The following is a 27789-nucleotide window of genomic DNA, read 5'->3' as shown; positions in this document are numbered from 1 at the left end:
AAGAAAAGCAACCTCAACAAACACAAAAATAAACCCCGCCCACGGCCGCGATGACGACATCGCAGAGGCGGAGAGCGAAAAAATCTCGGGAACGCCCACGAATCTGGTCCGGCCATGACGGACAGATCTCTGTTCCAATGGCTAGCCTCCATTTATGGAGCTAGCCAATGGAACAGAGGGCGGGATTATGCCCTACACTGTAGGGACATAAGATTTCTCCTGGGCGAAGCTAGGAGCTCCGAGGCCAGGCGAAACCTAAAAAGGGGTGAAAGAAAATGGCCTGCAAAGTGAGAGAAGGATCCGGGATTAGGAGAGGAGAGAGGGATGGAAGGGAGGGGGTGAGAGGAAAGCTGCATGGGTTAACTGTTTAACTCTGCACAAAACCGCCAGGTTTTTAAGGGACCCCTGTCTCTCCTAGCCAGGGCCAGGTGAGCTTCTAATGTGGCAGCACGTATTCCTGCAGAGTGGAAGGCCCTTCTCAAAGGTTGACTAGAAATCTTTCTGATGTTAATTGCTGTATTTTGGTTATAAACGGGTACTGATGGGGTGAAATCTTTCCTCAGTGTTACTGTGTGTAACAAATGTCAAAATAATGAAGAAATGCTATCCCAAAATACGCAGCATCACATAACATCACTTACATTTTCTTCCCACACAATTTAGTCAAGCCTGTCGCGTAATTTGGTCCTCACTTGCCTCATAATTCTAGTAGCCCTGCCTACAGGTTTAGAAATTTTTGTCAGGAGGGGGTCCTTCCGCCTCAAAATGTTGACAGGCGGGGTCTCGGCATCCAAAAGTTTGAAGACCTCTGCTCTAGAGTCTTCTTCAACATTTTAAGTATGGCCTCCTCTCTAGACTATCCCATCGCTGCGATAGCATTAGATGTTGAAAAAGCATTTGATTGGATCGGTTGGGATTTTATGTTTCAAGCACTAAAATGGATTAAGTTCCCTACTAAACTGATTTCTCTTCTTTCTTTACTTTACTCTGGCCCTATAGCCTCTATTTTTGTTAATGGGAAAACCTCTGAGTATTTTCCTCTTTTCAGAGGAGTTTGTCAAGGTTGCCCTTTATCTCCTCTTTTATTTATAATTGCATTGGAAACCTTTTTAACGAAAATTAGGTTAGATGATAGAATTACTGGTTTTAAACTTGACACTACTCATGTTAAAATGTCAGTTTATGCTGATGACATCCTTATATACTGCTCAAATCCTTCTACTTCTCTTCCAGCCTTTCTTTCCCAAGTTGATACTTTTTCTCAATTATCCGGATATCGCCTTAATTCAGGTAAATGTGAGGTTCTCCCATTAAATATTCTCTGTCTGCAACAGGATTTTATCTCTACTGGCTTCTCTTGGAAGACCTCTATCATAAAGTACTTAGGTTTATGGTTCTCTCCTTCTAGTCCAGAAACCTTAAAAGAAAACTTTGATAATCTTACTAAAAGTTTATCTGTGTCTATTGAATGATGGCAACCGCTTTTCTTCTCCTGGTGGGGACGCCTGGACTCTATTAAGATTAAGCTTTCTCCGTTAATTCTCTACCTTCTCTCTATGATCCCAGTACATATCCCTGGTTTTTACTTTAAAAAAAATGGATTCTCTATTAAACACATTACTCTGGAAAAATAAATCTCCTTGAATAGCTCTCAAAGCTGACAAAAACTCTGGTGATCTCAAATTTCCTGATTTTAAATCATATCATTATGCTTTCTCTCTGAGACAATCCTCCTGCTGGCTCTCTCCAGATCAATGTGTTCATCCTCCTCATTGGTTGAATATTAAAAAACACTTTATAGCTCCTTTCCATTTTAATGAATCCCTTACTTTTACTAATAATATGTCTTCTTTTTGTACTCAAGTTATCTCCCATTAACGTAAAATATTAGTACCACTTCTTCCGTCCTCTTATCCTTCATATTCCTCGTTAGATCAACAACCTATTTGGCATAATCATTTATTACATATCAAAGGCCGTACCATTTATTGGAGATCTTGGAGACTCAAAGGTTTAATTTGGATTTCACAGTTAGTTTTTAATAATATTCCTCTATCCTTCTCAGACCTTCAATTATAATTTGCTTTACCCTCTTCATGTAAATCTCAATATGACTCACTCCTTCCTACTCTTGTACAATACCTCCTTTCCTTACCGCCTAGTTCCAATATTCCTACCAGATGTTCCAGTCTTTTCCCTTTCCTATCTATTAATACATCGGCTTCTTCTCTATATAAAAATCTATTTTTCTCCTCTGACAGGGCCAAGGGGAAGGCTGAATTGGCTTGGGAAAAGGATCTCGCAGAATGTTGGTCTATTCCATTATGGGATAAACTATGGTTAAAGATTCCTAAGACATCAAGAGCAGCTAATACATCTCAGACTCTTTATTTTATTTACAAACGCCTTCTTTTCACCCCAGCGAAGTTAGCCTCTTTTTCTACAGACTTCTTTTCAGCCTGTTGGACATGCAAAGCTACTTCAGCTGATTTAAAACATATGCTTTTTGAATGCACCTCCCTCTACCGTTTTTGGTTTCTAGTTTGGTCCCAAATTAATGAAATTTTCAACACCAAAATCTTTTATTCACTATCTAACGTCTTTTTAGGCTCCTTATCGCTATCCTGGACACACTCAACTCCCAATCCCTCATTAATTGATTTTTTATTAGCAATAGTCCTCCATTTAATAACTTCCAATTGGAAACAAGCTGACAAAGTTACTTTCAGAGCTTGGTGGAATGCTGTTTGTTATTATCACAGACTTCACACAAGCAATGTTACTCATATATCCTTATCCATTAAAAGGGATCTCTTATGGCTCCCTCTTACCACTTACCTAACTGACATAGCTTCAACCTCCGCTACTATAGTTAATACTCCGGATGAAGTCAGAAAACCTCCATAAATCTTTTGTTGTCTTTTTAATCTAGTTCTAGATATATAGTTTGATATTACTCCTTTTTCTTTTCATTATTGTATTTTACAGCTTATGTTTACAGTGTACTTACCATCGTTCTTGTACATGAATAAGAGATTACAGGTCAAATATTACTTTTACTCTTAATGTTTTTAAAATAATATTGGAATGGATTTTTTGATCCCCCCCTCTCTCCCTCTCTTTCCCTTTCTATTTATCAGAAATAGGTTTTTTATTTTGTTTAAATTTATAATATTCTTACATTGTGATTTCTCTTATATGATGTTTTCCTCTTTCTGCTACAATTGTTCCTTCAATAAACTTTAAACTTTAAAAAACAGATGGCCACAACCTAGTCTCTACAAGTAAACAGAATCAGGCACTGGTGGCTTAGGTGATACTGGATCCTAACTCTTGCCTTTTCTATCGCAGTGTTTGTGGATGGTCCTAGAGTAATAACTGGCACCATTTGGTCAGAAATACAGAAGTTCTTTATATCCAGGTCTTCAACTGTTCTGTTGGTCACACTTCAGATCATCCAACAATCTGCAGTTCTTCCTCATCCCTCACAATGCAACTTCACTGGGTTCAAGATGCAAAGAGTACAATTGAAAATTATATTTATGGGGGAGCTGCTGTCTTTCTCAAAGCAAAATCTTGTTGGTACAATCCTTTCCGTTAGCTTCTCTGCACACTCGGAGAAATTCTATGCTCAACTTTTGAAAAGCACATAATGGATGGAGGACGTTCCTTCTCTCTTATGTTCTAGAATTCACTGCCAGGTTTGATCTGCCACATTTCTTCTTTCCGGAGTGTGAGAAGAAAATGTAAATGTTGTGTTCCACTTATAAAATGGCACCCGTTTCCTTTAGACCACCAGGAAGACTAAATCTACCCAAGCACATTGGCAAATATTTATTCATCATCCTTATCTTCTTGTCAAGTTTCTTTCTTTCTCGTCAAAGTCATAGGAGGAACACAAAAGAAAGTGCTAGCTTTTACATTTTCAGACATCCTTTTCTTTCTAAAAGCCATGGCGCATCTCTCTTAAATAAACAAACACAAATTACCTACAACCTTCTGCCCTCCCCAAGGCTGCTGTGCTGGATACTTCTCTAGTCCCATCATCCACCACGACTTCTATTCCCCAAAATAAACTGTCTAAACTAAGGCACTAAAAACGATCACAAGCAGGGAACAGAAGCACTAAAAACGATCACAAGCAGGGTACAGAGGCAAGAAAACAATCACAACCAGAGCACAACGAGGGGACTCACCTTGGCGATGACCTTCCTGTAGTGGGTCAGTGCCTGCTTGATGATGCTTGAGACCTGTAGATCACCACCACCCGGGTCCTCCCTTCTGCCTGCAGCAGAGTAGAGGCCTCAAGACAGGGGCGGCCCTAGTTGGGGGTCTGCCGAGGCTGGCATCCATCCTTCCAGCCTCCCCTCAGCAAAAGGACGTCGCACACAGCGCCAGCGCCGGCGGCCCCAGTTTCACTCAGGCCGTTTCCTCGACGGAGAACTGCCGCCACGGGCCGCGCAGGACACGGGCCACGCTGGAGGACTTCTGGGTCACATTGCCACTGAGCTGCGGCAGGTGGTGATCGAGGTGAGGCCTCCCCCTCTCCTGCCTCGTCCGCAGCTCCTGTAGCTCCTGCGACACTGCCGCAACCCGCGGCGGGCATGGCGCTGCTCGCCTGCCTCGTCAGCCCTGCCTCTGCCGATGGCCCCTGGGAGTCTGCCCTGCAGGGGCTACCAGCGGTCGGGCCAGCGCTCTGGCGTGGACGCAAGCCAGCCTGCCATCAAGAGACCTCCTGGGCTCTGCATTGGTCCGCCGCGTTGCGGGTCTATCCCCCCGGTGGTGTGGTGCCCGCGGGCCTAATTATACCGGAGCTAGGCCCTACGCCCTGGAGGTGAGTTGTGCGGGCCGCGATCAACAGAGGAACGCTGTAACACCGTGGATTGCCCCCGCGGGCCTCATTATACCGGAGCTAGGCCCTGCGCCCTGGAGGTGAGTGGCGCGGGCCGCGATCAACAGAGGAACACTGTAGATTGCGGCCCTCCATTAAGCCATTATTGCATTGTTGTGATTGGGGAACCCTGAGTTGCTGCACACTTGAAGAACCAGTGAATTCAGTGATCTGAGGCCCAGTGGAGGAGGTAGGCCCCTGCAGTGTGAGGGGTCGCGAGGGAAACAGTGCAACTGACTCTGATCCTGGTGACCCTGAAACTTGGCCCGAAATAGAAGAACTGCTGGCAGGTTGGAGTGTATTAGAGGCACAATAACATGTTTACCCCTCGGACCACGCCATGAACAGCACCATGTTTCTCCGAGGTCAAGCAGAAATGCCTCGGAGAAACGCCCAGTCATTTTCGGACTGGGGTGCGTGTTTTTCTTTCTCTCCTCTTCCCATTGGCTGGAATGTAAAATTCCAGCCAATGGGAAGAGGAGAGAAAAAAACAAAAAAACACACCCCTCAATACGAAAAAGATGGGGCTTAAATGGAAAGACGCCAGTCTTCTCCAATGGCTGGCTTCCGTTTAGGAAAAAAATAGTCAGAAATAATACAAGGTGAATAAACGAAGATCTGGCATTCTAAAATACCTTAAAACGGCCCTCCTCATTTTATATCAAAATAACAAACTCTTAGGCAATTTTAAATGATCTGGCTTGCACAGATTTATGGACGATGGCTTCAGTCTGCTTCTTCTATCGCAGGCTTTCAAATGTTTCTCACAGTTCCATAAGATCCTCACAAAAACACGAATTTCGTCCAGTCAAAATAATTTCTTCAAGATTGAACACAACTCCTTACTTTCACCTTTACCCTGGATCACTCCTACAAACTATCCCCTTTGCTTTTAAGTTGATGGTGGAGCAGCGGAAGATGGGAGGAGGATGTACCCCTCTCTACTGCTTCTCCGCTTTTTTATTTCAGAATGTTATGTCCTCCAGTTAATTTTTCATTTCTTTGAATGTGAGGATTTCCACAAACATTCTACTCTCTCCGCTTCTCATTTACTCCATTCTTTCCTATTTGAATCACACCTTCTCTCACTTCCCAACAAAATGTATTTGTTTTAGCAGTACTGTTCCACGGCTAAACTCAACCCCCCCAACTATAACACAATCACTCTGCCCCTATTTTTACTTCCATTTGGAGAGCCCTTCCCTCTCACCTCTTCATTTGAGAATGCCAGCAAAGATTGCTGCAGAAAAGACTACCTAAATCCTATTTCCATTTTCATCACTCCACGTGACCTTTCATTTAAATAGGCTAGTTCCAAGAATTTTTTTTTTAACAGATTCTCTCATTTGTTTGACGTGTTTCTCCATAACCAGGCCTGTTTTTTTAATCAGTTTGTCATTATTTAATGTAAAGCACAAGTTACTACTTGTGTAACGATATAACTGTAAGAGACATTAGTTAGTAATAGATTCCTTACCTTAGAATATCCCCAGGCGTTAGACTGGATCCGGAAACTTTTGCGTAGCAGTACCCTTGCGCGTCGGTAGGCGTCGTCTGCGGCTCCGCGTCCGTCGACAGCGTCGTGGGCGCCGTGATGATGTCGTCGGAGTACTTAGACGCCGCCTTCGCGTGCTGACGTCAGTTCTTAGCCACAGCTTTTCCGCGCCAGAAGCGCAGAGCCATGACAAAAACCAACACTGGTGCCAAGAAACTAGGGCCCTGAAAGGGGATGACCTTAACCCTAGATATCAGTTCGCAGAACGGGGAGGATGGGTGGGTCGGTAAGGAATCTATCACTAACTAATGTCTCTTACAGATATATCGTTACACAAGTAGTAACTTGTGCATCTGAAAGAGACACGTTAGTGATAGATTCCTTACCTTAGAATAGATACCCCAGCAATACCATCCCCGTGGTGGTGGGTCTGCGAACCAATATTCACACCAGAAAGCCCTGGAGGACGGAACGGCCAAAGTAGCCGTCCCTCCGGACTTGACTGTCCAGGCAATAGTGTCTTGCAAACGTGTGCAGCGAGGCCCACGTAGCTGCCTGGCAAATGTCCTGCAAGGGCACGCCGCGGCCCAAGGCAGTTGTAGTGACCGTGGCTCGAGTGGAGTGAGCCCTCAGCCCAGCAGGGGGTTCCTTCTTAGCCAAGGAGTAACACGCTTGGATGCACAAGATAATCCACCGGGAGATGGTCCGCTTGTGCACCGCTTTCCCTTTCTTAGCGACCGCGTATCCCACAAAGAGTTGATCATCCACCCGGAACTGTTGTGTGCGATTCAGATAGAATGAGAGCGCACGTTTTGGGTCCAGACGGTGGAGCCTCTCCTCCTCTCTCGAGAGGTGCGGAGGCGGAAAGAAGGTGGGCAACGTGATGGATTGCCCAATGTGGAAGGCCGTGACTACCTTGGGAAGGAAGGAAGGCCTTGTCCGTAACACAACCTTGTCCGGATGGACTGAAAGGAAGGGAGGCTTACAAGATAGAGCCTGGAGCTCACTAACTCTCCTGGCAGAGGTGATGGCTACCAGGCAGGCAGTCTTCAAGGAAAGAAGGCGAAGAGGACAGTTGTGAAGTGGCTCAAAGGGAGCGCACATCAGGAACGTAAGAACCAGATTCAAATCCCACTGAGGCATCACGAAGGAAACAGGAGGAAAGGTATGAGTGATGCCCTTCAGGAATCGATTAACGATAGGGGATTTGAACAAAGAAGGTTGGTCAGGCAGCCTCAGAAAGGCTGAAAGAGCCGAACGATAGCCCTTGACAGTGCCCAGAGCAGAGCCCTGCTGGGCAAGAGAGAGAAGAAAGAGGAGAACCTCAGAAAGAGGGGCATTGAGGGGATCCACAGCCTTTGCTGTGCACCATGCCACAAATCTGTTCCACCTGCAGGCGTATACCGACTTTGTGGAGGGACGCCTGGCTGCCAGAATGATGTTGCAAACTTCAGGAGGCAAGTCAAATGGCCTCAACTGTCGCCACTTAATCTCCAAGCATGGAGGTGGAGACTGGACAGGTTCGGGTGGAGGACCGTCCCCTGCTGCTGCGACAGAAGGTCCTCCTGAAGAGGCAGACGAACCGGGGGAACGACTGACATACTGAGTAGCTCGGGATACCAGTACCTTCGTGCCCAGTCCGGAGCCACAAGGATGACTTGTGCCCGGTTGTGCTTGATCTTCTTCAGCACTCTGGGCAGAAGTGGTATAGGCGGAAAGGCGTACAACAGACCGCAGCTCCACTCGCGACGAAAAGCGTCTCCAAGCGAGTGCCGCCTTGGAAATTCCAACGCGCAGAACTGATGACATTGCGCGTTCTCTTCGGTGGCGAATAGATCTAACCAAGGCTCTCCCCATCGCAGAAAGAGGCCTTGCGCCACGTCCGAGTTCAGACGTCATTCGTGATCTATCGAGCACTGACGGCTGAGTTTGTCCGCCCTGGCGTTCAGAGAACCTGCCAGGTGTTGAACCATCAGAGTCACGCCCTGATGTTCCAGCCATTGCCAGAGGCGCAGAGCCTCCTGGCAGAGGGTCCACGACCCCACTCGCCCTGTTTGTTGCAGTACCACATGGAGGTGGTGTTGTCCGTGAACACTTGCACTGCACTCCCTCGGACAGACGGGAGGAATGCCTTCAGTGCCAGACGAATCGCCCGCAGCTCCAACAGATTGATATGGAGCCGGGACTCCGCCGGAGACCAGAGTCCTCTGATCGCCGCCTCTCCCAAGTGGCCGCCCCAGCCCTGGAGGGACGCGTCCGTCACAACTACGTGCTCCGGTTGGGGAAGGGAGAGGGATCTGCCGTTGACCCAATCGCGGTCCGTGAGCCACCACTGCAGCTGTCTCGCAGTGCCCTCCGAGATCAGGACATGGTCGGACAGGTTGCCCTGATGCTGGGCCCACTGAAACTTCAGGTCCCACTGCAGAGCCCACATCCGCCACCGTGCGTGATGCACCAGAAGGATGCAGGAGGCCATCAGCCCCAGAAGCCGCAGCGTCAACCTGACCGAAACTCGGGATAAAGGCCGGAAGATCGGAATCAGAGCCTGTATATCCTGAACCCGCTGTTCGGGCAGGTAAACCCGAAACTGCGCCGAGTCGAGAACCGCCCGATGAAAAGGAGCTTCTGAGAGGGGTACAGGTGTGACTTCGGCACATTGATGGAAAATCCCAGCTGGTGCAGGAGATCCGCCGTAGTCTGGAGGTGGCTGACGACTGTCTGGGGCGAGCCCGCCTTCAACAACCAGTCGTCTAGGTAGGGGAAGACTGACACCCCTAACCTGCGCGGAAGAGCTGCGACCACCGCCATCACCTTCATGAACACCCGTGGGGCGCTGGTAAGGCCGAAGGGGAGCACGGTAAACTGAAAGTGCTCGTGGCCTACCGTGAACCGCAGGTAACGCCGGTGGGCCGGCAGGACACGATGTGGAAATACGCGTACTGCAAGTCCAACGCTACCATCCAGTCTCCTGGGTCTAGGGCAGCTAAGACCTGAGCCAGAGTCAGCATTTTGAACTTCTCCTTCCGGAGGAAGCCGTTGACGTTCCCCCAGATCCAAGATAGGGCGTAGGCCTCCTTTGCCCTTCTTGGGTACCAGAAAGTAGTGGGAATAGCAACAATGTCCTACTTCTGGCCCAGGAACGCGCTCGATGGCCCCCTTGGCCAAGAGGGCCGAAACTTCCTCCTGCAGGAGCCGCAAGTGATCCCCCGATACGCGGTGGTGTTGCGGTGGCATGGCTTGAGGAGTCGTCTCGAAGGGGAGGGAGTAGCCCCTCCGGACGATCTGCAGTACCCACCTGTCTGAAGTGACAGTGCGCCAGTGAGAGTGGTGATGGCGAACCCTGCCTCCCATTGGAGTCACATGGGCCGAAAAGCACGGACTAGGAGGGCTTAGAGGTGGATGCCGCGGGGGCAGGTGAGGATTGACTCCGCCTGGGTCCCCGACCGCCTCCGCGGCGGTTCCCACGGCCGCCGCAGCGCTGGACGATAGTTTGCGGGGAGTGGCTGGCGGCACGTGTGGGGACGCCCCTTCCTTGGCCACAAAAGGAGCGAAAGGCACCAGTTTGCTGGCGCGGGCCCGAGAGGCCCAAGGACTTGGCCGTAGCCCTGGAGTCCTTAAAGCGCTCAAGCGCGTGGTCTGCCTTGTCGCCAAAGAGGCGACGGCCATCGAACGGCATGTCCATCAGAGTGTTCTGGACGTCTGCCGATAAATTGGCGGATCTCAGCCAGGCTGACCGCCACTGTCGTAGCCATCGCTCTGCCTAGCGAGTCAGTAGCATCCAGCCCACACCTGATGGAATACTTGGCTGCGTCCCGGCCCTCCACAAGGGCTTGGTCGAGTTTGGCCCGTACCTCCAACGGGCACTCTGGCAGCACTTCCGCCAACGTCTCCCACAGAGAGTGGGTGTAGCGGCCCAAGAGGCATGCGGTGTTGGAAAACCGCAGTCCCAAACTAAGGGACGAGAATATCTTCTTGCCATAATTCTCGTACCTCTTGGATTCCCTGTCCGGCGGGGCCGACGGGAATGCGGTCTGGGAATTAGAGGCCTGGATGACCAGACTCTCGGGGGAGGGGTGGGAGGACAGGAAACAAGGGTCGCCCGGAGCCGGGCGGTGGCGTCTGGCCACGTTCCTATCTACGGGCGAACCCGTAGCGGGCCTGGACCAAGTGCCCAAAAGAACGTCGGTCAAGGCCTCATTAAACGGCAGCAGAGGCTCCATGGAGCATGACTGCGGCTTAAGGACCTCTGTGAGGAGGTTAGTCCTCACAGCCGCGACGGGGAGCTTAAGGCCCAAGGCCTTGGCAGCCCTCGTCAGCACCACACCATAGGTAGCTCCCTCCTCCGAAGCCACGGTAGGAGGAGAGACAAATCCAGTGTCTGGAGAGGTGTCCAGGCAACTGGCCTCCCCAAGGTCTCCTGCCCAGTCCATATCAGACTGACAATCTTTGGTCAGAGGGTCCTCAGACCCCTCCCAATCCTCCTCATCACCCATCTCCTGAGACTCAGGGTTGTAATTGTATGACGTTGGTTCATAGAAGTAAAAATCTCCAAACGGCGTCGGGTGCGGCCCCGATAGGAGTCGTCCTGACGTCGGAACCGAAGTAAAGAAGGTATCGGGGACGGCGCCGCCCGAGGACGGTGCCGGAGGTGACACCACACGGACTGACGCCAGGGGGGGGTCGTAAGGTCCACCGGTGACGGTCCAGAGCCCGAGGAAGACCCATCGGCGTCCCGCGGTGCCCGAGCCGCTGTGCCCTGCGGCGCCGGGCCAGAGGGCACCGGCGGTGTCGGGATCGTGGGGCCCTGCGGCGCCGGGCCCGAAGGCGCCGGCGGCGTCGGGGCCGAAGCACCCAATGGCGTCGGGGTCGGAGCCCCCGACCCACTAGGGCCCCCAGACGGGTTCGCTGGGCCCGTAGGCGCCGCGGAACCCGTCGGAGGAGAAAGGGACCTCATGGCCATGAGGAAGCGCTCAATCTCCTCCGGCGTCGCGTTCAGCCCAGGGACCGGAGGGTATGGGGCCAGACGCGACGCCTGCGACTCCCGGGGAGCCGCCTGGGCGGTGTCACCCGAACCCCCGGCCGCGTCGCGGGGAGTCAGAAGAACGATGATGCCTCTTCGACTTCTTATGTTTCTTACCTGACGACTTGGACCCGGAGGAGTGGTGCCGACTCCCGGAGCTGTGACGGCTCCGTCCCCGCGACCTGTCCCTCGACCTCCCGTGGGACCGGGACCTCACGCGGCGCGGGGCCGACTGCTGGAGTTCGAGCCGCCTGCGGGACCGCTCCCGCCTGGCCTTCCTCGAAAGGACCCGACAGTCGGGGCAGGCCTCGTCGTCACCAGAACCCCCAACACGTCAGGCACTGGCGGTGAGGATCCGTGACCGACATGGTGCGGTCGCAATCTTCACAATGCTTGAAGCCGGGCATCCCTACGGCACCGTCGGAGTCGATTAAGACTTCGAGAAGGATCAAAAAGATCACCAAAAAGTTAGTCAAAAATTGACTGGGTTACTGCTTTTTCCAGATCTGCGCTGGCTGGCACGTTAAAAAGAAGAACTGACGTCAGCACGCGGAGGCGGCGTCTAAGTACTCCGACGACATCACGGCGCCCATGACGCCGACGACTGACGCGGAGCCGCAGACGACGCCTACCGACGCGCAGGGGTACTGCTACGCAAAAGTTTCCGGATCCAGTCTGACGCCTGGGGATATTCTAAGGTAAGGAATCTATCACTAACGTGTCTCTTTCAGATATTGATTTTCACTCCCAAGTTGTCAAAAATCACTTTTGTCAACTTGTTTGTGCTCCAAGTTCACATAGTAACAAGTCTTGCACTGAGTTACAAGGGAAACGGAATGAACAAACATCCCATAGGGGCTTTGCAGTCTCTCAATCAACCAGACAAATATACAACCCTCCCACACGTTAGGTTGTGAGTACATCCTTCCAACAGAAAACAATTTAGCTTTCCCAATCAACAGGATACATTTGCCAGTCAAATTATGGTATGACGGTCTCAACTCCAAAACTACCATTAGTCACCCTCATAATTCAGCCAAAAGCAGTTTAAATTAAATTTGCCTCTTTTAATTGGTCTTAGCCACATCAATTCTGAGCTCCAAGACTAAGATAGGTTGTTATCTTGATCATATCAGACCTAACCACTTCAGTTCTGAGCTAATAGATTTAAACTGCTTCAGTCCTGAACAATATAGGCATAAAACAACAAATACCATATAGAAATTGTCTCCACTTTGTTCTAAATTAACTAAGAGTTCAGAGTAGGCCATCCCTGAAAGAACACCACCTGTTTCCTTGAAGCGATAAGTATTTTACACACAGAGCACAACTATAATCACATACAGACGTTACCTCTTGGCACACTGCGGGGATGGGAGGATGGCATCTGTCAGCGTCACCTTGTTCCGTTCCAGGGATGTGGCAGATTGAGTGTGGTTCACAGGTCTGTTGGCAAAGAGCACGTCATACTCCACACAGCAGAAAAGGAAGGTGGTGAAGGTCACAACAAAGACAAACTGTCTGCAAGAGACAAACAAACAATCCTAAACAAAGAGCTGTGATCACCTGTAGATAACAACCTCAGAAACATCCTTTCCTTAAAATAAGAGAGTAGCGACCAACAATAGAAGACTCGCTAGCACTCAAGCTTCCACCAAAACAGAGTAGAGACTATCAATAGGTGAACACAACGAAAATATCCCCCAAAATGACGGTTAAAAATAAAATAATAAAAGAAGAATGGGTTATAAACAACCTTCAACCAAAACAGGAAGCAGTGAATATGGGATGCCTTCTTCAATCAAAAGCAGAATCTAACAAAACAATTACGCGGTTAAGCATCTGGAGATATTCTACAAGTAAGAAATAACGTTTGCAGGAGTGACCCACCCAAATCACAAAGAGAAATAATAAGCAAGGGGGGAATAATTATCTGCCTTGCAGACAAGGAGCTGCATCATTAAAAGGAAGGATCCTCTAAGTGCTCGTGCGCGCGCGCACACACACACACGCACGCATGCACGCGTAAATAGAATATGTAATGTGTTTACAGCTATCCAAATCATTACCATTTACAAGAAGTTGAGCATTTTCAGAAACATTAGCACTATATATTTGAACAACAGGCCTACTGGGGACTAAAAGATCCTCCAGCATGGGTGCCCCCATACGGAGGGTTGCAACAACTTGTACAACATGCGTCGACTATCATGAACTTGCCATTACAAAACGTTCTGGGAGATAAGGAGGATCAAACACATGTTGTTTGGTCCATATTGGAAACAGAATTTCATGGGCTAGCACCATCTTTGCATATTCAGTATTGGTAACATGCGGGCATTTGACAACCATGAGAAAGCTTACCATTTACTCTTTACATTGAATAGTAATCCCATATCTTCTTTATAAGACATGTCACATATTCCAATAGCTATGAGACAGCTTTTGACTTTTTCTGCTAGCCATTACTAGGTATTGTATTTAGCAGTACTCTTTTAAGTAGGTCATCCCCATTAAAGAATTGCTCTCAAAATGATCATCACCAAAGTACATTATTTTAACAGCTGGGGCTGCTGTAACAGCAATACTGTCTACTATAGTTCATAAAAATAAATAAAATAAGTAGATCATGCCACTTTTATTAACTGGTTGCCTAGTTAATACTGACTTCTTCATACATTTAAATAAAACAAAGAACCTTTTCAACATTTCACATTATTACACCATTTAAATCCTCTATTTCCACTGATGTTTCCACGTGCTTAATATAATGTTTCTATTAAAGTGTTCAAAAGGAATGATAAGGTGGTGGTGATGTGACCAGTGGCTGAAGCTGCCGCCTTTGAAACCTGGGGACTTAGGTCTGAATCATGGCCTCACCATATTTGTGGTTCTGGGCAAATCAATTAATCTTCCTGTGCCTAAATATTTGAGAGGTGCAATCCTCACTTGATGTACATGATCTACCATCGATTCCCAACCCCATATCCAATGAACAGCGCTCTGATACTTCAAAGACAGATTCTATGTCAGGACCGGAGGCTTCAGATTATGCTATATCTTCCTTCGCTTTATTAACATAAAGAAACCACAGCAGCTCAGGAAAAGATATAATAAGAACACAAGATGCTTTAAACATAAAGCATTGACGTAATGTTCAACAAAAAATCAACAACAACTCCCAAGAGTCTCTTTGCTTATAATAATAGTCCACAGTCCTTTGTCTCTGTCCATCGTCCCTATATAACCGGACTTCCCATCATCTTCCCCCTCTTTCTTCGCTGCTCCCGCAGCCAGATAAGTGCTTTTCTATTTTGTCTTCTTTATTGTGATTGATTGTCTTGCGGTCTTTGGGGACTCCTTGTATGGTTTATTCCCTTTCAGAGTCCCTGGTTGCGGGAACGTTCTATCGTTCCTACGCGACTTTATTCCCACTCGTGTGCGGTGTGTACATAGACCGCAAGGGGGCGGCCTGTCGCCTCGCCGACCCTCCGGCGCGCCTCCGCAGTACAAGGAGCCGCGCCGTGGGGTCTGCTTGCGCAGGGGCCGACCCTCGCGTACCCCTCTGACACCTGGTGATCCGGGTCTGTACTTTCACAATTTTGACGCCCTCTGGGGTCTGTATAGCGGTTTTGACCGCGTGAATCGCCTTCGGGCGAGATCTGTGCACCTCTTTAACAGTGTGTGGCCTAGCGCGCTTGAGGGGTACGTAGACCCGGTCCCGGCGAGGAGGGTCTGCGCGCTTGGGGGTTGGTGCAGCCCACCTGCCACGTCAGCTGGCCCAAAACGTGATCGCAGCCGCTGGGCCTGCCCACATTCGAGAACTTTCTCGGTTGCCGCCCTCTGGGTGCCCCGCATTTGCCCCTTGGTTCCGAGATGGAAGGGGAGTACGAGGAGGAGGCCTGCCCCTATCTGCAGGATGATGAGTTTTACCAAGCGGTGGACAACTCCATCTATCGTTGTGTGACGGAGGTGGTAGGGCCCATGGAGGACCGCCTTTCGGCCCGCATCGTGGAGGAGTGTGCGAAGCTGGCAGCGGCGCAGGTGCCGCCGTCCCCCGAACTCCCGGGGACATCCGGCGGGTTGCCGCCCGCTCCGAAGAGACCCCGGGGTGAAGGGCCTTCATCGGAGGCCCAAGGCGTGGATAGGGGCGCTTTCGAGCGTCTTCATGACGCCTTCCTGGCCAAGGCGACAGCGGTGCCTCCGACACCCTTGGTGGAACCAGGCACTTCAGGCGGCCTGTCAACGGCGCCCGCCTCCCCGATCTACGACTCTCCGGACACGGATGACGACGGGGAGTCGACCCGCTCTTGGCTCCCGGTGCCTTCAGGGAAGGAGATGCCCCGAGATGAGTCGGGCATGCTGGACCCGGACGAGATCGTCCACCCCCGATCCGCGGCCTGGGCCCCGGGGGAGACGGTGGCGAAGTTTGTCGCGGGCAGGTTGCGCAAGCCCCTGGAGAAGGAGGCGAGGGGTTGCCTGCGCGGGGAATGCCCTCGGCCTACTTTGGAGGGGAAAGTGGCCATGACACCAGAATTGGACCCCAAGATGGCCACCTTCCTGGCGAAATTCATGAAGGACCCCAGGAAGGGGATCGACCGGTCCTGGCGGGCCTGCCAGGACAAACTGTTGGATGCGGTCGGGCCCGCCACGAAGATCCTCGATATGGCGGAGGAGGCTCGGGCGAATGGCACCGCCATTTCACCGGAGGTGCTCTCCAACTGGGCCCAGAGGGTGATCGTATTCTTGGGCAACGTCAACTGTGCCCTGTCCACGGAGCGGCGGCGGTCGCTCCTTATCAAGCTGGACCCGAAGCTGGGGGACCTGGCCTCGTCGGAGGCAGGTGCCGTGGCCCAGGGTGGCCTTTTCGGTGAGCCTTTCATCCGCGAGCTTGGAAAGTTCGTGAACACGTTCACGTCGCTGGACAAGGCCCAGTCCAGCATCAAGAGGGTGTTCCACCAGCGTTTTTCTGGAGGGGCCGGTCGCGGCAGGGGCCGCGCGATCGGCCGTGGTCAGCAGACCAACAACCGCGGACAAGGCTCCGGAAGAGGTCAGTACCAGACCTCGGCCAACTACACCAATTTCTACCCCACGAGGGGACAGCGCTATGGTGGCAGAGGATTCAAGAAGAACTCCGGACAAGGAAATGCCCCCGGTGAGTGTACTTTGCTTGGATCAAGTTCCGATTGGGGGGCGGCTGGCAAGCTTTTACGGGGAGTGGGAATTGCTCACTGCCGATGCTTGGGTTTTGCAAACTGTGAGAGGTTTCCATATAGAGTTTCACGACCAACCAACTCAGGTGAGGACCCCGCGCCCGATGGTTTTCTCAGAATCCGACGCGCGATTGATAGACGGGGAGGTCTCAGACTTGCTGCGCAAGGGAGCCATCCGTCTATCAACGCGCCACCCACATGGGTTCCTCAGCAACGTCTTCTTGGTAGACAAGACGGATGGGGGCAAGAGGCCTGTGATCAATCTCAAGGAATTCAATGGGTGGTTGGTCTACCGTCACTTCAAGATGGAGGGGATCCACCTCCTTCGGGACGTGCTCCTCCCTCGGGATTGGATGGTGCGACTGGATCTCAAGGATGCCTACTTGGTCGTTCCCATCCACCCCCCTCATCGTCGTTTCCTACAATTCCTGTGGGACGGCAAGGTGTTCGAATTCACCGCCCTGCCGTTCGGTCTTTCTTCGGCCCCGTGGTGCTTCACGAAGGTCCTTCACCCGGTGGTGGATTTTCTCAGAAGCCAGGGGGTCCGTATGATAGTATACCTAGACGACATCCTCCTCATGGGACAGTGCCCAGAGGTGCTGGCAGGACAGCTGCGTCAAGCTGTCGGCCTGCTTCAGAGACTGGGGTTCGTCGTCAACGGCTCCAAGTCGGTCTTGGTTCCCACTCAGCGGATCACCTTTTTAGGTTTCGTGGTGGACTCGGTACAGGCGGTCTTGAGCCTACCGGGTCGGAAGGTCGCAAAGATACGACACCTGCTTCGGCAGACGATCGCGAGGGATCGTACGTCACTGCGCCATGTCGCCAAGGTGGTGGGTCTTCTATCGTCCTCCATCCAGGCGATTTTCCCAGGCCCGCTGCACTACAGGGCTCTTCAGCGCCTGAAGGCGCAGCATTTGCGCCGTGGGATGTGTTACGACCAGTGGGTTCCCCTCACAGACGAAGTGAAGGAGGAGATGTCATGGTGGCTGTCTCACATGGAGGCATGGAATGGGCAAGCGATCTTCGGGTCGGCTCCGGACTTGATCATAGAGTCCGACGCCAGCAGGTCGGGCTGGGGCGCCCGGTGCGGGGATTTTTCCACCGGCGGCGCCTGGTCGTCAGAAGAACAACAATTGCATATCAATTGTTTGGAGCTCCTTGCGGGCTCCTTCGCGGTTCGCTGTTGGACCAAGGATTCGGTCAAGGCTTGTGTCCTGCTACGGATGGACAATATTTCGGCGGTCCGATATGTGAACCACCTGGGAGGTCCTCGGTCCCGCGCTTTGGCGGATTTAGCGAAGGACTTCTGGGATTATTGCCTGTCTCGTCACATTGCGGTGACGGCAGAGTATCTGCCAGGCCAGTCCAATCAAGTGGCGGATTGGCACTCTCGACATCTCAGGGATGCCAGCCAGTGGAAACTGGATCCGGGAGTCTTCCGGTGGCTACATTCCCTTTGGGGCCCCTTCTCGGTGGACCTCTTCGCGTCCCGTCTCGACCACCAGCTGCCGCGGTTCTACAGCTGGAGGCCGGACCCTCTGGCGGAGGCCACGGACGCGTTCTTGCAGGATTGGAGTCGGGAACAACCGTTTGCGTTTCCCCCGTTCTCCATGATCATGCGGACGGCGGCTCAAATACGCCGCCAGGGTGCGGACCTGGTGTTGGTTACACCGCTGTGGAGGTCTCAAGTATGGTTTCCGGTTCTTCTGGAACTTTCCTGGGATTTTCCAATCCTACTCCCCCTGTTTCCTCTGCTCCTGACGAGCCCGGATCTGGAACCTCACCCTCTCGTCATGCAGAACACTCTCCGCCTCGTGGCGTGGAGGCTCTCAGGAGACGCTGGACGCTCCCGGGCCTTTCGGGGTCAGCTGAGCACTTGCTCTCCAAAGCATGGGCCGATAGTACGACGAAGCGTTACAGATCCGCTTGGCTTAAGTGGATGCGTTGGTGTTTACGAAGGGATCTGGATCCCGTGGTCGCAGGCCTCGTTCCCGTGCTGAATTTCCTAGCGCATTTGGCCGACAAGGGTCTAGCGTATAGGACGATCAATGCTATTCGATCGGCGATTTCTGCTGGCCATGATAACATCGATGGCCATCCGGTAGGGGAACATCCTTTTGTGTGCCGGCTTCTGCGAGCTGTTCGCCTCGCGCTGCCGCCAGAACCCAGGTACTCCGTCCTTTGGGACGTCAATTTGGTTCTGAATTTGTTCCTGTCGTGGCCGGCCAATTCCTATCTGTCTCTTAAAGAGCTGTCGGCGAAGTTAGCCATGTTGTTATGTCTGGTCTCTTGTAGGCGCGTCTCGGACGTGCGCGCGCTGGATGTTTCTGCACGCATTTTTTCCCCGGATGGGGTTACCTTTACGGTGGGCCGACGCACTAAGACGTCGTCGCGTTCCATTTCTTATCCAGCCTTTACTGACACTCCTAAGTTGTGTGTCGTGCAATGCCTCAAAGCTTATGAGGACCTGACTTTGGATCTGCGCCCTCCGGGCGAGCGTCAGTTGTTGATTGCCCTGCGGAAGCCACACAAAGCTGTCTCTTCCCCCACTATTGCTCGGTGGGTGCGTTGGGTCATGCAGGAAGCGGGCATCAATACTTCTCTCTTTGGAGCACACTCCGCCAGGGGGGCCATGGCCTCTAAGGCATTCTCGGTGGGTGCTCGTCTGGAGGACCTTATGCGAGCTGCGGACTGGTCCTCGGATTCCACCTTCAAGAGGTTTTATTTTAAGCCGGTGGTGGATTTGGCTCAGTTGGTGGTAAGTAAGCTTTAAACTAGCATAATCTGAAGCCTCCGGTCCTGACATAGAATCGAAATTTGCCTAGCTTACGTAACAGTAAGTTTCAATTCTATTAAGGACACGGAGGCGAGGATTATCCCACCCGGACTACGGTGGTGTCTCTACCCACCCGTATGGCAGTAAGTAAAGCGTTTTCCTTTACGTTGTCAGTACTGTGTTGTTCTCTGCATGCTCCTCGCCTTGTTGTCGCATTTCCTGGGCCACCTCGCTGATGCTGTTCCTTTTTTGGCAGGCAACGACGGTGCTAAACAGGACCAATGAGGCTTAAGCGTGATCTGCGCGAAGAAAGAGGAGGAAGATGATGGGAAGTCCGGTTATATAGGGACGATGGACAGAGACAAAGGACTGTGGACTATTATTATAAGCAAAGAGACTCTTGGGAGTTGTTGTTGATTTTTTGTTGAACATTACGTCAATGCTTTATGTTTAAAGCATCTTGTGTTCTTATTATATCTTTTCCTGAGCTGCTGTGGTTTCTTTATGTTAATAAAGCGAAGGAAGATATAGCATAATCCTCGCCTCCGTGTCCTTAATAGAATTGAAACTTACCGTTACGTAAGCTAGGCAAATTTCGATTCACGCTATATAAACAGCGATACATCCATATTTGTAAAGAGACAAAAATAATCTGGGGGTATCCTCAAAGGTGGTTTGGGAGCTCAGGGGAATCCTAAACGTATGTGTACATTCCAAGACTATTATTATTAATTAGCTGCGGAGAGAAGAGCGGTTTGGTGGATAGAGATTAATCAGAACAGTTGCTCTCATTGGTATCACTTCACAAGATATACATTCAAGAGGCAGAATGACCTCATGCAATCAATGCTTTGATTTTACTTTTTCTTCAACCCTCCACATTAGGACCAGGCAAACACTTTTAAGTTTTGCATATATTAAAAATATATTTTACCATTATCAATTCCAAACAGACTCAAAGTAAACACAATTAATCTAAAACAAGGATAGTCAATGAAGACAGTGCAAATCAGTGCATATTGTCGCCAGAGTGAAGGAATCACGACCAAACAGAACTTTATAGCAGATGCCAAGTACAAAATTACTTGTGTTATTCATGACAAACAACCATCAAAGGTAAATTTAAGTTAGTCCATTAGCTATAGTTGGTTGCCATGTTATTTGCTTCTTTGTTATTAGTATCAACAACGTTTCACCATGTATCCAGGACACACGGGTTACATTAGGACATAAGTAATGGGGGATATCTGACATTCCTAATTATGGCGGTATCATCCCCAGAGAAAGCACCCATATGTTTGTGCCAAAGGGAAATTTAATATTCACTCAGGGGTTGTAATACCCCCGAGTGAAAATTGAGAGGTGGTGCCGCAAGCAGCATAGGGTACTGCACGCACGTGGTTCTACTGTGTAGACAAAACGTCCCTCTTGCGATAAGACAGCCTGGTAGCATGGTATTAAAGAACCGTTGCTTTCTCCAACTTTACCTCATGTCACGAGGCAGAGCACTAGTATGAACCATCACTGTAACTCATCTGTTAGTCTGTTCTTCCCAACGGATATATTTGTAAAAAAAAAAAAACGTAATCACTTCATTGCAGATAGTTAAACAAAGGATATCTGAGAAGTGCACTTAATATAGTATGCAAACGCACACCATTTACAATGGAAAATTGTAAGCCAGGCTTGACCGAGCAATAGAGGTAGTGGAATTCAAAATTATTCTGTTACGTAAAATGCTGAAACGAAGGTCTGAACGTAATATGCAGAATCTCTTCCATTTGAAAAGCAAACCATGTATAGCACATTGAAAATGTGCGTACCGTCAAGAGGCAGTCTCAAATCTTGATACTTTAGACATTCAGAACCAGGGGTCCTGTAAGGCTGCGATGCAGCTTTCTATCCTGGTTGGAAGGCTTAGTCTGCAAAGCAATCTCTTGAGTTGCTTCTCTGACTAGAGACACATATCCAGAAAATGCCACTGGCATGATCACGTTGAAACAAGCTTTGGACAAGCCAATAGGTTTCGCCTATGACAATTTTTATTGTCTTTGTCAATGTTGTGCGACATGTCTAAAAAATATTGACAAACTAAACAGGTTTTGTAGAGGCGAAACCTAATGGCTTTGCCAATGCTTTTTGTATTTTGCAGTTTTATGTAGCGCAAGTTCCACTGAATGTATTGGGGCTACCTACTTGAGCACCCGATACAGTACATACGGTTGGAATTAATTTATTTTTAAAGGCACAGGGAGATTAAGTGCTATGCCCAAAATCACAGATTGTTGAGGAGACACAGAGACTCGAAAATCCGGTTCCTCAATTTCAAAGTGGCAGCACTGACCCTAACACCAAAACCTCTCTCCTCCTGCGCCTAATGTGATCTGGAATTAAACTGCACTTTTTTCAGAGATTTGGTTGTTTTTACACTCGCCCAAAGGAAAAGCGAGGACTGCACGTTTTTTTGCAGTTCTTTATATTGCTTAAAAATACAGACTAACAGTAAATGTAATCTTAATTCGTACCTTGCATGAATAAACACAAACACAGACATATAGCTGTAAAGTGAAGGAAAACAACAAAGTGGCAATCAAGCGAACAAATGAAAAGTAAGGGCGGCCTGCAAGCTCCTTTTCAGGTGTATATTGATTACATGAGATTTCAAAAGCACACCGCAAGCGCTGTGCCGGTGAATCCTAAAAATATCTAACCAGTTAAGCAAAAGGACAACCACTTGGAATTGGACTTTGAACACTTTGAGGAATAGTTATTGGTTTGAGGTAGGGCAGATAGGCTGGTAAATTTACACACCTGTTAAGTACAAACACCCAGAATGAGTAATTTAGCTGGTGTGGGAAATAGCTCCTACTCCAAGTTCCTAACCTTAGAATGATGCATAACATAAGCTTTGGGTATTTATTTACCGGAACTCGCCATGGTATGCCTTTTTACCGAGCATTTCCCCCCCCCCCCCCCCCCCCCCAATATTTTTTTAAAGTGCTACTTGGTTAAGCATCTTTAGGGAAATAGTGCTAAACTTTGATCCCTGCACAAATTTGTGTCTGAACATAGATCTGAAATTACTTCTGTACTCTAAATCAGGGCCCACGCTTTTGCAAATAAGACTATCTATAGGGTCCCATCCCAATCAATAATTTGAGTACTTCACCTTTGATTACGGACTTCAATTTTTGGGGCTTAAATACTGGGCATTCTCTCTCCTGAATCAGGTGCGTTGGCAAGGATGTTTCTGGCATGGTGCAGCTTTGCTCAAGCAGTAGTGTGTATATGGGCAGGTTCAAATCCTAGCTTGCCATAGCTATGCGGACACTAAAGACACACATCTGCATGATGTTCCAGTCTCCCCACAGTATAGAATACAGAAGTTTGAAAAAGAACAGCTGAGTCTAGATTCCAATAGGTCCCTGTCATGTGTGCCAGGTATTCCGTTCCAATATGACTCAGAATATTTTCCCCCAGTTTTCTGGTCTAAACCTCTCTCAGATATATCATGATGGGGCGGGAGTGCATGCACTCTATTAATGTTTCACACAGTCCAGAAGAAAGTGGTCATTCATTAAGTCTGAAAGCGCCATCCTGTCTTTGTTGCAAGCAATTTCCGGGGAGGCCAGTATGATCTATGACTGGGTCCAACATGATGTTCCAGTGTCCCCCAAGTAGAATTTTAGTGCTTCCCGATGTTGAAGCACGAAGTGGACACTGGGTCACTGAAACCAAGCTATACCTGGCTGACGAGCCCTAACTAGGGTGAAAATGGTACAGGGTTGCTTATGTTCTAGTTCAGAGATGACGTACCCTGGCAGTTTGGGCTAGACAGTACTCACTGGAGTAGGGTCAAGAATGATCTACGTATGGCTGGGTCTCAACTGAGGTGGCATGGTATGCAAAAAACAATGGACTGGGATGCACCCATTGGTAATTACCAGTGCCTGAGATTAATTCAAGCATTCCACCCATCACTTTTTTGTATACTTTAATGGGTTGCCTTAAGTGGGACAGGGATGCCCAGACGTGGGGCCAATGCATATTGTTTAACTGGAACCAAGCTATACCTAGCTGATAACATCCAACTAGGGTATAATCAATCCCGAGTTGCTTGTGCTCCGGTTCAGGTAAGACCTGGCCTGGCAGATTGGGCTGTTCCTATTGGAGCAGGGTCAAGACCGATTTGCAAATAGCTGGGTCCAAACTGAGGTGGCATGTTTTCCAAAAAAAGAAATGCACTTTTTGTATACTTTTGTATTATCTTTATGATGTCATCATTACGGGCCAAGCCCAATTAAAAATTCCAGCCAGGAACTGCTAGAGGAAGTAGCCCTCATCCTCTTCTGCCAGGCAGGATGTCTTGTCTCTGGGCAGGTCCAAGGTGCCATACCCGCCAGATGCTGTTCACCCCCAATTTTCCCAGGGAAGCTAGTAAGGGCATTCGCCAGATGGGAAGGCGGCTTGATGGGAGGTGGTATGCATCTGGCCTGCTGCCAATGTCTGGGTTCCCGCCATAACTGCTTGTGGTAAAGCCCCTGGAAGTCGGAGTTTGTTTGGCCCTGGGTCTCCGGTTTGCTGCAGAGGTATTTAGACACATTGAATGAGCTGTAGCGTTAAGGGTCGGCAGAACAAGGAGTGACTCAGTGTATGCTGGTATATGGGCTCTTAGTGGTCATTTTGTGGTTTGGATCAGCGGAGCCTTTCTAGCAAGCACACCACAGCTGATCGGTCTCCCAATGAGTTGGTACTTAATGGATACCCAATTCAGTTTCTCTAGATCCAATGAAAAAAGATAAGCCAGGAGTGCTAGCTAATTAGTGCATCCTGTAGTAGAGAGACATATCCGGTAGCAGTAAGCCTCCTGAGGCTGTCTCTGCTTGTAATTTGGTTATTGCAAGGTAAGTCTTTCGGGCATCCCAAACACAGTCTATTATTTTGTTCAGTTCAAGAATCATGTTTGGAGAGACTTTTTGAAATCCTACCTAGTAAATAATTGAAGTGGGGTGCAGTCACCATGTTTACGGTTTGTATTCGGCCCCATACTGATAACCCTAGGTGAGACCATCTAGCAAAGTCTATCAGTGGTCTTGCCAGCAAGAAGTCCATATTTTTCTTGCCTGCGTTAAGCTAGTCATTACCAATCAGGAACCACAAGTATTTAATAGTGGTAGTGGACCATTGGTATTGTGAGAACAATACTAATACGGGACAGTGGACTGATTAAGATGTAGGGCCTCACTTTTGCCCCACTTTATCTTGTAAATTGAGAATCTCCCAAACTCGGTGATAAGAGCTAGGAGGACAGAAAATGAGGTGTCTATGTTCATCAGTAGCATTCGTATGCTATCAGCATACAGATGCATTTGTATGTCCCCAGCTGCTGAGAGGAGTCCTGTGATAAGACTGAACATTTTGTGGCTGGGATCAGCTGGGCCTTTTTAGCAAGCTACCGTACTCGTTCTAGACATGACTGTGTCACCCTCCCAAAGGTTATCAATTACACTTCTTGGGAATTTTTGTTTCGCTTCCCCAGAATAATTATTTTTTGCAAATATGCAGGACTCCTCAACTTCTATAATTATCTAGTTACATAGGTGCTAAATGTGAAGATAATTTGAATGGGAGAGCAAGGATTTTCGTGTTTTGTGATGAGATTAAGGGATGTTAGGCCAAGCCATAAAAGCCTCAGTCCCACAAGCCCATGGCTGTAGCACTGAACATTCACACCTATAGCGGTGTTGAAGGTGTGGTCTTATGTCATCACACTCTCAAATCCAATAGTTCCTATGACCCTGTAGAAAAAAGAATTGAAACTGGGTAAATCCCATATTGCTGAGCCATTTCGAAGATAAAGCAGCAAAAGTTGAACAGGTACCTTGGCATTTATATTAACCCCAGACACCATCCAGGGAGAGGGGTCGTTAGGTTTGGAATTGGAGGAAAGGTATAGTTACATCAACATGGCAAGAAGCCCATAGCCAGTGAAGTACTGAGTCAGGGGCTTTGGGGGCACCTAGACTATGTTGCTACTAAATTTGTACATATCTGGATTTCTATCCGCAGTGTCGCCACATCCCCAAAGTGAACACTGATGATTACCAACATTTATGAAAAATGGTCTCCATAAAGCAATGACCAATTATGGATTAAAACATGGGTACTCGCAAACATTTATTCGGGGGGCGCAAAGTACTACCTGTGGCATACTTGAGCGTCACACTTATTCCAGCAATGCAAGGGTCGTGGTGATGAAAGGTGGGCATAAAGGGATGCGAACCAGATGCGTGGTGTTGACAACAAACTTATCCTTCACATGACTTCTGACCGCCACCAATGCTCAATTCTCATGCACCAAGAATTAAAGTCAAAACATTAACTTTTAATGTAAAACATGAGAAGAAAGAGATAATCATCTGGTGGCTGAAGTGCAAAACTGAAACCAGAAAACTTGGTTTCAGCATTCCAACTTGACAAAATTGTGCGATCCTAGGCAATTTCACTTTGCCTCCTATTTCTTCATTACCTATTCCTTCATTCTATGAGTTCAGGATGTGTGCTGTACAAAATCTTCTCTTGTGTTTTATTTAATAAACTATAATGTTGTTCCAATCATATAACAACCACGGCTACACATAAGGTGAACCTGACAAATGACTTGCTTCTTGGTTCATTAATGGCATTGTTCCCAGAATGGGGGCGACATGAATGTTTCCAAGATCATGTTTGAAAATTTTCACTGCTAATAAATTCCTCTAAAGGCAGTGATATAATTTGATCTACTAAGGTAAAATGCTCATGCATGTTAATAACACACACTTTTTTGAAGTTTGCAGGGTTTACATGTTTAGTGCAACATGTCTTTAAAGCTTAAGGTGTTCCCAAAGATAAGTTGCCAAAGAACCTTGCTTTTCTTCTCGATGGTTACTTAGTTAATGTGCAAACAAAGTATGCACGTTTGTTTCACAGCTTTCTGAAGTTCCTGCTCTGTCAAGTAACAGCAGCCCAGGTCAGGAGGGTGGCATGCGCCCCCGGGCCGCGCTTTGAGTATCACTGGATTAGAATGACCTATAAGGGAAAATATATTTGAAACAGTTTTCATTTAACACAAACACTTGGAGCCTTCCTGCATTTTCAAAGGTTATTGGACATGCCAACAACTCTTAAGATGTGAATCTTGGTAGGTCACAGTTTATAGACCTTGAACCATCACCTAAAGGTAGATAAAATAGCTTGTTTCTCAGAATCATTTAGGGCCCTATTATAATGTTGGTCAGAAAGCCTCTGACCGACATCCCTGGTTTGACTACCGACCACCTAATGACAATGTAGGTGGTCTGAAGTCAAACTGACCGGTCATTCTCGCAGACTTCCGACGGGCTCAAGGAACCAGTTGGAACCGCAAAGTAATCTCTTTAGGATAGCATTTCCGGCGTCAGGATTATAATGTCGGTTTCACACAGCCTTTCCATGCTGGCCTTTCCAGTATGGAAAGGCTGTCAGAAAGCGACTTTGGGGACCCTGTAAGGCCTACGGTTGAGGGCCTGGGGGGCACCAGGTGCCCCCCTGTAAATCCCTGCACCCTTTGGCAGGCACCATGAGGTGCCTGCCACAGGGTGCAGGGATTTACACAAACTCACTCCCGTTTCTCTATTGGAGCTTGTGCTGTGGCAAGTTTCCGACCGCAACACAACCTCCCATACGGAAATTGGAGTGTGCAACCGCACCAGGTGATCATAAGTAGGTTGTCTGTATCCAGCCAAAAACATCACTTCTAAACAATAACCACAAATTCTAACGTAAAATGAATTTAACTCCGAAGAGACGACATCAGATCGATCCGGCGGTTTTAAGTCTATGGGTGCATTATGGTTACAATACGCCTGGCTTCTTGCATTCTACTTCATAATATTCCTTTGAGGAGTAATGAAGTGAGATTCACCGAGCTCTCAGAGGGATATCCATACAGCACATTCAGTCATTGCCTGAAATCTGACTTTGTTTTTTTTAGACTGATCTGACAATACAACAGGCATTTACAATGCAATGATCTCGTCTTTGTTAAAGTTAGAGCTATTGGCATTGCTCATGACATTATTTTTGTTTTTAAAACATATAAATAAATGGCATTGTCATTTACAATGCCAATAGCTTAATCTCTCGCAAATGTGAGACCTATTGCATTTGCACCCACACACACACACACACACAGAGCAACACGCACCGAGCCACACATACAGAGCCACAGTCACAGCCACACACACACAGACAGAACCACACACACAGAGAGCCACACACACACACACACAGAGCAACACACACACACAGAGCCACACACACACACACAGAGCCACACACACACACAGCCACATACAGAGAGCCACACACACA

The 27789-nt window shown here is 48.7% G+C and overlaps 1 protein-coding gene across 2 annotated transcripts in view; it reads right to left on the bottom strand.

Annotated features, from left to right (window-relative positions):
• Positions 1–27789, bottom strand: part of ATG9B (autophagy related 9B) — a 336653-nt gene that overhangs the window by 212173 nt on the left and 96691 nt on the right. For both annotated transcript variants that reach the window (XM_086940924.1, XM_086940925.1), the window contains exon 5: positions 12760–12927. In XM_086940924.1, the coding sequence (XP_086797050.1) occupies positions 12760–12927 (168 nt within the window). The remainder of the gene's footprint in view (positions 1–12759; positions 12928–27789) is intronic.

This window comes from Lissotriton vulgaris, chromosome 10 (assembly GCF_964263255.1).
Source record: "Lissotriton vulgaris chromosome 10, aLisVul1.2, whole genome shotgun sequence".
Lineage (NCBI taxonomy): Eukaryota > Metazoa > Chordata > Amphibia > Caudata > Salamandridae > Lissotriton > Lissotriton vulgaris.
This window is presented reverse-complemented; position numbering and strand designations above follow the sequence as displayed.